At 38.3% G+C, this 12110-nt stretch overlaps 1 protein-coding gene across 1 annotated transcript; it reads left to right on the top strand.

The window, feature by feature from the left end:
* Window positions 1–2160: 2160 nt before the first annotated feature.
* Window positions 2161–10494, top strand: LOC125178654. Its single transcript, XM_047882925.1, has 3 exons — window positions 2161–2342; window positions 9090–9275; window positions 10313–10494. Exons 1-3 carry the CDS (start codon window positions 2300–2302, stop codon window positions 10492–10494), a joined length of 411 nt encoding a protein of 136 aa, XP_047738881.1. The 5' UTR covers window positions 2161–2299.
* The last annotated feature ends 1616 nt before the right edge of the window (window positions 10495–12110 follow it).

Raw genomic sequence — 12110 nt, 5'->3', positions numbered from 1 at the left:
ATATTATTGAGGAATGCGCAAGAATAAATCGCATTAGATATATTTAGTCTTCAACGACCCTAAATTCTGCTTCTCATGTCCACACTTCACTTGATTCTTGATAAATAACAATCTTCGCCATAATAAAATAAGAAACCATTTCGAACGAATTAGGGAACTGGGAAATCCAATCTAATATGAAATTCAAAGCAATTGTTATTAAGGGCAATAACCACTGTTTAAACTCGATAAGAAGACGACGAACAATTTTGCAGAACTGCTGATGAATTGTTGGCTCATGTAGATTGTAAAAACGCTGTTCGTTTTTGTTGGGTTTTGGTTTGACGTAAGTCCGCGTTTTCAAGGATAACCACGGTTTCAACAACAAATATCCCGTTTATTGGATTAAAAACTTGTATCTGTAAGAACAAACAAATATATTAGCCCTATAAACTTCATTGTATGCTTATAATATTCGAATATAACAAATAATAATCAGAACAATAAACAACTTGTAGGAAGGCATAAATCTACGCACCGAAATATTGTGGGCAGTTTTGACGCGGGCTACGAACTGAGCTAACATGAAACTATTGATACGTTGTTGACTTTCTACACACTCTAAAGGTCGGATTAACAAGTAAATCATAGGAGCGCATAAAAAATAGACTTAAAACTAAGCTAACAAAAGGTTCGCTAAAAATATTTACATAGATTAATTTTCGAACGATTCTATTGGCAATTTGTCTGGAGGTGGCATGCGTAGATTGCGTCTGGAGGTGGCATGTGTAGATGGGGTCTAGAGGTGGCATGCGTAGATGGCGTCTTGAGGTGGCATGCGCAGATCGCGTCTGGAGGTGGCATGCGTAGATGGCGTCTAGAGGTGGCATGCGTAGATCGCGTCTGGAGGTGGCATGCGTAGATGGCGTCTAGAGGTGGCATGCGTAGATCGCGTCTGGAGGTGGCATGCGTAGATCGCGTCTGGAGGTGGCATGCGTGGATGGCGTCTGGAGGTGGCATGCGTAGATGGCGTCTAGAGGTGGCATGCGTAGATGGCGTCTTGAGGTGGCATGCGTGGATGGCGTCTAGAGGTGGCATGCGTGGATGACGTCTAGAGGTGGCATGCGTAGATGGCGTCTAGAGGTGGCATGCGTAGATGGCGTCTTGAGGTGGCATGCGTGGATGGCGTCTAGAGGTGGCATGCTTTGGCGTTTGTTCGACAGGACAGAGAAAATTTGCGATAAATCGCGTCCAATAAAAAAGAGATGTGAACTCAAAGCTTACTATATGCTATAAAAAGCCGAAGATGTCGAAGGAAGACGTTCACTGAAAAAAATTAATTATGCCGTTCAGTAGCATGAAAATCCTGATGCTGAAGTATAAGGGTTGATGGGCGTACTACGTTACAAACAGTCCTAAACACGAGTCGAAAGCGATTGCAGGATGAAATTATTTGGATGGTAGTTCAATTATTCAAGATTAATCCAATTAAAAACCTTGCTAAGTTCTGTAATATAAGCTGGTTTACACACGTGTAAGGGCGTATGTCCCACTTTCTTGAATCCTCTCTTTCTTTCACTCCCGATGTTTACTTCCAGCCTAGACTCGTTATTAAACACCGATCACGTTCTCCTACATTCGACTGGAGAGCTTTAAAATGTATAACTTACTTGAACCTTCATGTTATTTTTGTTGCTTCTCATATTTTGGAGGTTGGAACTATATTGGGTTAAAACTTTCGTCCCGTAAGCTCTATTCATGTAAGTGCTGCCAATACTCCCGCCGTTATGCGCTCGTCCTCTTATCATATTTGCGTTTTCTTAACTACCAAGCTTCATCATTATTCCTGTTTGATAATTCCGTTAATTTATTTACGAATGAATCCTATAGTATTGATTCTTGAATTTTGATCTGCAGCCACACCAAATGCTAACGAACCGTGACCCTTAACAACAAGATAACTTTACTATCATGTTTTTTGATGCTCTGTGTTATCTTTGTTTTCATATTTTCGGACAGCTAACTTATCAATAGTTTTCTCGAAAATATTGACAATTTTTGTCTCAGTGCGAACCGAACCACATGTTGCATTCACAGCACTTACCTAAAATAGCTGTTGCTATGAGAATCTTTGGGAAATCCGAACCTGCTGTGCCTACTATAAATACGATAACTTATCAGACCAACGCGCTGCATACTCGATGATATTTCTCCTGAATATACTTTTCCTTCAAGGGGCTTCATAAACTTGTTGACTTTCGCTTGTATTTAAATTTCCAAAATATTTCATTTCGAGTTATACTACCCTAGTACCATCCGGATGTTTCCTGTGACGATCATCTGCTTGCTACTGCTCATCATCGGTGAGTGTCTTCTGCATATAAATTAGAACAGCCATTAGGTGAAGAACTGTCAGCTTTTGCTGAGGAGTTCCAGCTTTTGTTAGTGTCTGCTTATTATGGAAAGAGTGCAGTCAATTTGCAGCGAAATAGTTGTCCAACCAAGAAATTAATGCGAACCGCAAAAATCAATCAACCACTCTGGCTGATTTGAAAAATCTTCCATAATGTTCTATAATTTTTTTCCAATTTAAATAAGGTCATTCAATGTCATGTGCACCACTCTTAAAACTCTGCCCCTGCTAACCATCATCAATTTCGATGAAATTACAACTAAGTTGGATCCTGTTCAAACCAACTGTGAAAAACAATTTTAGCTCAAAAGTGGAAAACTTTGGAATTGGAGCCCTCACAGGAGAGGTGGTGAAAATGTCCCCGATCACACGGCCCTAAATCTCCAACTTCTGGTCACTCCCGTGGCATATCTTTGTTGGCCCCTGATTTTAAAACTGAGGTATCTCGAGGACTTGAGAAGGGCCTTTTAAGAAACTTTCTCTCAGTGATGTATTTTTATATTCCCTAGGTAGAATGAGGTCAAATTTGCTCGAAAATCAAAGGAGCAGAAAAAATTCATAAGTTCAGTGCCTTGTAAATCACAAGAAAATGTATAAGTCTCCATTACACCTGTATTGCCAACATATGTAATATTTTATATACAAAAAATGATCGATAATTCACTTCGATTTTTCAGTAAGAATCATCAAAACTTGCTAATAGAAACCTCGGAGCTATTTTTCGACAATGTTTAAATACAAAACTAGAAAAGTTTCACTAAACCAATTTGGTTGAGACAGCATTTGTTAGAAAGAGAAAACTTCTTTGAATTAGAGCTATTTTTTCAAACTTCTTTGAATTCGAGTAATTCTTTTGAATTATATTCGACATTGGAAAACGTAGTAGATTACCCTGCCCAGTTAAAATTTTGAGCCGAGACCGGCGCCGGGTTTAGCCGGGCTGGTCGCGCTTTAGCAGGATGGAGCCGTGAAACTATAACCGGCCATCTATCCCTAAAACTGCGCTGCGCCATGGCTGATACCTGTCTCTTATACACATCTAGATGTGTATAAGAGACAGGTTCTAACTCGATAAGAAGACGACGAACAATTTTGCAGAACTGCTGATGAATTGTTGGCTCATGTAGATTGTAAAAACGCTGTTCGTTTTTGTTGGGTTTTGGTTTGACGTAAGTCCGCGTTTTCAAGGATAACCACGGTTTCAACAACAAATATCCCGTTTATTGGATTAAAAACTTGTATCTGTAAGAACAAACAAATATATCTGTCTCTTATACACATCTAGATGTGTATAAGAGACAGGAGCACACCTGGGCAGGTACTCAGAAGCTAATTAGCGCTGATACGCGGCTGGCGATATCGTCTCTAAAGCGGACATTTCTGCTCTATCGCTGCTCTGTCGCGTCTCTACGCCGGCTCTGCAGCCGGCGACGGCCTGCTCTATTCCCTGCCCTAAATTTTAACTGGGTGTTTAGATACCCATTCATGTGAAAGCTCAATTGCGAAAAGGAAAAGAATTGTACATGAATTTGCTGCTCTCTCTTACGTTATATTTTTTTCAAATTTGGAAGGACATAATTTTTTAAATAAGCTTCCTCTACTTTTTAACAGTTTTCCTACCTACGTATGTGCAAGATATTTCATAGTTTATTTCATCTTATAAATAAACACATATCAGAAGTGAAAAGCTACCAGAGGAAGTTATTTAGAATGAAGAGGAATGAATTTTATTACCGGAATTGAGAGGAATGCATTTTATCGCACGAATAAATGGGAATGAATTTTAGCACAGGAATGGACAACTTCAATGAGCCAACAATTACAGCAGACGTACGTGACTGCTGCGCCGTGGATTATTGTGATTATTAGTCACTGATAAGTAAAAAATTCTGGCGCACTTAATTGCAGATGGAATTTCTGTAATCAAGCCGTAATTGCCGCAAGAATGGCAAAAACTATATACAAATGCTTATAGCAAAGCATAATCTGCTTCAAAAGAATATGGATTGTCCCACATAATCGGACGAATATAGCCAGATATGAAATCAATTTATGCTTATTTGCTTATTCAAATTTATTCAATAGAAATTTAAAATCGAAGAAAACCCCACAAAAATTTAGCATATCTCTATTGAAAACGTTTCGGAGACCAGCTCCATCGTCAGTTCGATAAATCTAGAACACAGATAAAGGCAGAAAATTAGTGTGGAGTTAATAAAAAAAACACAGAAGTTAAAAACCTAAATTTACAGACAAAGGGCAGAATAATAAAGTGAGTACCCATCTATTCACAATTTCTAATGGATAAGAACTATAGGCAGCATTTAAACTAGACTTCTCTGTAAAAATATACAATGATTCCAAAATACGCAGATCGGAAGCACCAGAACTATAAGCTAAAACCCTTATTCAGTGTCGGACACTGGAACGTTGCACTGTTCGGCGTGAGTGCGCACAGCCGAATGAGGAGGGCGCGATAGTAACTGCCCAGTCCTATAACTCCTCGCACAGTCCTATAACAGTCCTCATTCGGCTGTGCGCACTCACGCCGAACAGTGCAACGTTCCAGTGTCCGACACTGAATAAGGGTTTTAGCTTATAGTTCTGGTGCTTCCGATCTGCGTATTTTGGAATCATTGTATATTTTTACAGAGAAGTCTAGTTTAAATGCTGCCTATAGTTCTTATCCATTAGAAATTGTGAATAGATGGGTACTCACTTTATTATTCTGCCCTTTGTCTGTAAATTTAGGTTTTTAACTTCTGTGTTTTTTTTATTAACTCCAAACTAATTTTCTGCCTTTATCTGTGTTCTAGATTTATCGAACTGACGATGAAGCTGGTCTCCGAAACGTTTTCAATAGAGATATGCTAAATTTTTGTGGGGTTTTCTTCGCTTATAAATTTCTAGTGAATTTGCGATTAAAGCAATCTAGTGACTATTTTAAATTTATTCAAATTGTTTCAATGAATGACTTCATTCAGAGCTGATCGCTAAATTAGAATCTTGACAAGCATCTTTAAATGATTGATGGTCGAAGTAATGATCCTGTTGACAAAAAAATTCTGAGAGGCGTTCATCCGCAGAGTCTTTAATACTGAATAAAAACAAAAGTAGTGATGTTCACTGATCGAAGCATTAAAGTACCTAAGATATTTGTCAGGTCAGGAATATTAATCAATTGAGCATAGATATTTGAACGACCTAATAAAAAAAAGCTAAAATATGGATGCGTCTCAGTGGCAGCTTTTTAAAAGGTGGCAATTTTATATACAGGACAAATAAGTAAAATAAACGTACCCTAGAAGGAAAATAGGGGAGTACAGAATTTGAAGTTCGAAAGTAGAGAAAAAGAAACGTATGACTGCTTAGGAAAATGGTGCCGCAGCAGATACTATAGACCGCGCTCTGCAGCGAATTTAAAAGTTTTGCCACTGAGCTATCACATGAATGGGTATCCAAACAGAGTAATCTACTACCTTTTACAATGTAAAATCTAATTCAAAAGAATTACTCAAATTCAAAGAAGTTTGAAAAAAACTTGCGCTAATTCAAAGAAGTTTTCTCTTTCTAACAAATGCTGTCTCAACCAAATTGGTTTAGCGAAACTTTTCTAGTTTTGTGTTAACGAACCGTAGAACTTTGTGTTAACGAACCGTTTTGCGTTAACGAACCGTTGTGTTAACGAACCGTAGGTGCATGTAGAACTTGAAAGGGGCTTCTAAATAATTGTTTCAAGTTTATTGTATATACTTTTTGTGTACGATGAGGTCAAACTTGCTCGAAAATCGAAAGAGCAGAAACCATTCATAAGTTCACTGCTCTGTAAAGCTAAGGAAAATTTTAAATCTACATGATACCTGTACAGTTTATTGCCAACATAGGTAACATTGTAAACATGAAATTTTGAAAAACACTCTATTTTGGTTTTTCACTGAATATCGTCTAAGCTGGCAAATAGACGCCTCTGAGTCATTTTCGAAATGTTTGAACACCAAACTAAATAATTTCCAGCATATCAATTTTGTTAAAGCAGCATTGATTAGAAAGAGAAAATTCTGTAATACAACGTAAGCTAACTCCAGCTGGAGGTTCTTCCTGTAAGGGAAGAAAACTTGTTTTAAAAATGTTTGAAGATGGTCGATTTTTCTATCATTCGACTGATTCTGGCTATCTCGTCGCCTACATTTCATTCAGTAACCATCAAGTTTTCGCACAATCATTATCCCAAATCTAAATTAATAATTCCTGAACATGTTTAAAGACAAGTTATTCAACTTCATGCGACATATCCCGCGACATAAACTCCTGCTCTTTTCTAAGCAGGAGTTTATCAAGTTCTAATACTTCTTCCCTTTCGCTGTTTCATTGTCTTTTTCTTCGTGTGAATGTTGCTACCTATTCGTTAATTTATTCATGCTCTATTTTTACTCATTTTACGGCACTCTATACAAATTACTAGATTATTCCCAGATTCACATTGTTGGGGTCAGTTACACACCAACTCGGTCTACATGATCGAATGTGATCATTTGGTCACTGATAGTGTTCAATTAAAATCACTTTATTTTTCAATTATCCGCTATAGAATATACAATCCTTGTGCTGGCCTAAACTGATTTATCATCGGAAAAGAAGATTAAGTCGTGATTTTAGGCCTTCCTAAAAGGGTAAAATGAACAATAATTAAACTTCTGATTAGTAAACTAAAGTAATGAATATACAAAAAATCAAATAACACAAAGAAAAAATTATATAGATCGATTCACATCAGTTCATATATCGTAATTTAATAATACATATCAGGACCTAACACACTATAACGTACCTCCGCTCGGGCTTCACACCGCACAATAATCTAGCAACTCACACCATCCGCATTCCGACTTCCATAAAGTCTAAACTAAAATAGCGTTCAACAACGTCGAAATAATTGCTAAATAATAAGTAAAATAAACACGCAAGATGCTAAACTTCGAGCTTAACCTTACAACATAACATAACATAGTGATCTCGGCGCTGAAGTGTAGGCCTGCTGTGGCCTGTCGCCGATTCTTTTCCTTTTCGTGCCTTGTTCACAGAAGATGTAAAATCGTGTCATTTGACCGGATCTTTTCATAACTGACGATAGTTTAGCTACTAGACTTCCACCGGGTTCGATATGGTGCTAGGCATTTCAAATCTGAGCATATATTTTCCCATAGCTTCATCTTGTCTGTTCTTGAACGGGTTCATACTTGGAGCGCCAACAATGCCATCGGGGAGGCTGTTCCACATGTCGGTGATTCGAAGCGAGAAGAAATGTTGTCGCGTGGAGAAGTTGCTGTGCAGTTTTTTTAGTTCATGGACGTGGCCCCTGGTGTTGGATCTTGTTTCGAATTCTAGTAATCCTTCGGGGACCTTGTATAAACCATGAGTATACTTGTATACTTCAATGAGGTCCCCACGGCGACGTCGATAACTGAGGCTTGGAAGCTTCATAATCTTTAATCTTTCTTCATAGGACTTGCCCCTGAAGCCTGGAATTATCCTTGTTGCACGTCTTTGAACATTCTCTATTAATTTTTTGTCCTTTTCAAATGTCAGTGACCACACAACGTTTACAAACTCTAGATTCGGGCACGACAGCAAGAAACTGCTTCATCGCTTTTACATCTAGGAACTCGTATGAACGTCTGATTAGTCCAAGAAATTTGTTAGATGTGTGTGCTTGCGTTTCAACATGCTTAGAAAATTTCAGCTCCTTGTCGACATAAACTCCGAGATTTTTTTCCACACCAGATTTCCAATCATTACTCTCTTGTTGCAACCATGTCTTCTCATACTGTTATCTTGCTGTTCATTGTTTTTCCCGAGGTGAAGTACTTTACAATTGTCAGCATTAAACCGCAGCAGCCACGTATCAGCCCAGTTAACTAAACTGTCAAGATCATCTCGCAATTGCGCTTTATTTGGCGCATCCTTCACTGTATTATAAACTTTTGTGTCGTCGGCATACATCGAGCACACGCTGGACACTGCTTCTGGCAGATCGTTCATAAAAGCAACGAACAAAATAGGCACAAGAACGCTTCCTTGAGCCGCGCCTCTGCTTACTGATGACTAGTCTGACACGGTTCCGTTAATACTGACACGTTGTCGTCTACCTACTAGAAAATCTTTCATCCATTGGAGTACGTTTCTCTCAATTCCTAAAGACTTCACTTTACGCAACAGCCGCTCATGCGGAACACTGTCAAATGCTTTGGAAAAATAGAGGTACAATGCATCCACTTCATCCACCCTTTCGTCCAGCAGGCGAGTCCAATCGTTCAACGTAGATAATAAGTTGGTGGTTATCTTAAGTTGAAGATTTGCGCCGTGATATCGGCGACACTTTGACCACCCCTTCTTTGAGAACTCCCAATTTCAAAAAGTTTCCTATTTTCAGCTAAATTTTTGTAAATTTGGATTAAAATATGAACTAATATTTGTGTTATCCTTCATCAATATTGGAAATGGTCAGGCGGGTATTCTTGGCTTACTTGAAATGGAATGACCCTAAAACCTTTCATTGGTTGTCCTCGGTTCCTATTGATACTGCGAAGGCAGGTTGTGCTGGTCTCTTTCTATTATAAAAAAAAAAGTTTTCGTAAAATTTACGCACCTACGCATGACAAATTGATTGAATTATGAACTCAGAATTCTTATATGACAGGCGCTGTGTCAGCCGACTGTCCTGATGGCTATGAAGTCGTCGGGCCCAAGTGCATCCACCGTTCTACTGGTGGATATCTGACGTACGACAACGCGGTCACTTACTGCTACCAGCACTTCGGCAGGCTGCCTGTGCTTAAAGACTGCGTCTCCTTCACTGATGTCGCCACCTATGTTAACGATGGATGTAAGATTATAACAGAATAATATGAGTTTCAAAATTGCTTTTTGAAGACAACACTTCTGAAGAATCCAGTGTCTTGTATGTTACACATGTACAATGAATTTCTAATTATTTTCATATATTAAAAGCAATTATTTTTCCAATTTTTTTAAGGTATCAAAATTTTATAAATTTTCAAAATTATTTATTCCTTCACTGATTCATGCATTGTCTCTGACTTTATGCAATTGTGCAAATTTTTAGATCGATTGGACAGGTCAAATTGTGTCATATATGGATTATAAGATTTGTAGCAGACGAAATTATTTTCATTTTTTTTAGTAATGAACAAAAACTTCTAATTTATAAAATTATTAATTCTGTCAATTGATTCATGCATTGTCTCCAACTTTACGCAAGTGTGCAAAATTTCAGATCGATTGGTCCGGTAGAACCGTAGAAGTGTGTCAAATATCGATAATAAGATTTGTAGCTGACAAAATTATTAGTATTTTTTTTTTAATATTGAATTTTTTTTTAATTATTTATTCTGTCACTTGATTCATGCATTGTCTCCAACTTTATGTAAGTGTGCCAAATTTCAGATCGATTGGACAGGTAGATGTGTGCTGAATATCGATTATAAGATTTATAGCAGACACACAGACAGACAAGAAGTGAAGTTAAAGAGAAGTGTTGTAATACTAAAAACATGTTCAATAAAATTGCACAGTGAAAAATAATTCTTATTTCAAAATGTTTGTCATCTTAGAAACATTTTAAGTCGACCGTCATATGTTAGAAGTGAATATTGCAAAAAAGTCTCTTCACTCGGCTTGGGGTGACAGAGCATCTGCTTGGGATGCAACAGCTGCGCAACTCTCTGCGGTTTCCAGACCAGCAGCTAAATGTGCAAATTATTATCGAAATCAGGGAGGTGGCCGGGTGTTAAGAATTGGCGACATGCCAACAGGACCTTATGAACGCTGAAAGGATCATATTGATTTATATTACTGTTACATAATAATATTTCCATTACTATTAACGTTGCACTCCATCAGACGCCGACGCCACCAACGGCTACTGGTTAGGCGCGACCAACTTGTCGGCTAACAACGTCTGGCAGTGGAGTGACGGAACGGCCGTGCAAATGGGCGCTCCGTACTGGGCCACCGTGAGTCAATCCATGTGTTTTCTGTACATGACACTTCATATTTGCGAAAAGGAAGTTTACCTATTATGAAATTGTAAATGGATGAAACTCTACTATGACACGAGTTGTATGACTAGATGTAACAGTATACTAACAAAAACAGTATTATAATGTTAAGGTGACCTTACTTGGAATGACCTTAAAAAGAAGGTAAAATTTCGTTTATCTATTACAATAAGTCAATCTGAATTCTAGTGCCAGATATACCATTGAATCACAGCCTTAATATCATAAAGATTTAGACGACAAATTGTTATTCTCACTCATCTTATGCTAGTGTTTGATTCGACCTACCCGAATAAAGTTGTTGATGGAGCATCGATGATTATTGGCACTTAGGTTGTTATTAAAGGTAGAACACTAATGGCGCGACGATGCAGTATCGATGGCGTATCCAGCCTATGTTACACCTACATACGTATAACCTGCCGATGGCCATCCTAACCGAAAAGCTCTTTTTCCATAACAAACCATTGGTGAAGATGGCACATCGATGAGCCATCGATAACCACCACTCGAATCAGATCGATGGGTCGATAAAGATTTTCCGTAAGTTTCAAATCCAATGCCTGTGCATTCTCACATTAACCAACATTCTTTACAAATACGATCAAATTTTTTAAGGGCTACGTTTACACATCAAGCAAGGAAGCACAAGCAACAACGTCGGAAATGTAGCAGGAACAAATTATCACCGTAGGTACGCAGTACCTCGTGAGAAACCGATATGAGGAACTATATATAAAAAAACTTGACCTGGCTGGACCTAGCCTCAGTAAAACGGTCTCTAGCAACCTAAAGAAGGGTTTTAGACACACCTAACCCTAACTCTAACCCTAACCTAACGAGGTTGGCGTTTTTTTGGTGTCCGGTAATGTAGTTCATTTATTTTCGTGTCCGGTTTTTAGGTACAAACTAATTGCAGAGTTAATTACCGGACTCGATTATGTCCGGTTTTGTACCCCCTGTCCGGTAATTGTTCGAAATTCTTATATATATATATACATTAATGTATATATTAATATTAGATGGCAGAATTTACTCGTTTGCACACGTGCGATCGATGACCAGAGAATTCGTTGATTTATATTATCAGTGAGTGGAACTTTTCTTCAGATGACGGTAGATTAAAAAGTAGGTTTCAGGAAGCAATTCTTATTTATTAACGACGTTTCGAATGCAACAAACATTCATTTTCAAGTTAGAAGAAGCATTAAACATTGAAATTTTCGTGGAAATAAGTACATAATATAAGTAAATAGGATACAACAGCAAAATTTTGGACCAAAAATTACTCGGAAAATTCTTTCAGAGTTCAGACAAATCCGGTAGTCAGAAAATAGATAGCTGGAGTCCAATCTGTAGAGATGAGGGGCCCAGCTATCGCCGGTCGGTTTCTGTCGGGCCAATGCTTGATCACGATGCTGATGAGTACCTTCAGCACAATGCGAGTGACGGTCTGGTTGTAAGCTTGTCTCGCGTGGTTCACCTGCCCTCCAGTTTGAAGGAAGCTAACGAGACAGCGGCTCGGTGTCTTGATTGTTAGTCCAATTTGTCCGATGTTGTCCAAAACATGAAGAAGTCTACAACCTTCTTTGAAGCAAAATTTATAGGCTACACCGGCCTCTCGGATAACTCCCGCGTTT

This window comes from Hyalella azteca, unplaced genomic scaffold (genome assembly GCF_000764305.2).
Source record: "Hyalella azteca isolate HAZT.00-mixed unplaced genomic scaffold, Hazt_2.0.2 contig11637, whole genome shotgun sequence".
In the NCBI taxonomy this organism is placed as follows: domain Eukaryota; kingdom Metazoa; phylum Arthropoda; class Malacostraca; order Amphipoda; family Hyalellidae; genus Hyalella; species Hyalella azteca.
Note: the sequence above shows the minus strand (reverse complement) of the source record. Positions and strands in the feature narration are given on the sequence as shown.

Bases quoted from the DNA above. Each gene is read 5' to 3' on its own strand.
- LOC125178654 (XM_047882925.1), top strand. From the start codon at position 2,300: ATGTTTCCTGTGACGATCATCTGCTTGCTACTGCTCATCATCG. The intron at 2,343-9,089 runs GTGAGTGTCTTC...CTTATATGACAG, and splicing joins CTTGCTACTGCTCATCATCG to GCGCTGTGTCAGCCGACTGT. The intron at 9,276-10,312 runs GTAAGATTATAA...GCACTCCATCAG, and splicing joins CACCTATGTTAACGATGGAT to ACGCCGACGCCACCAACGGC.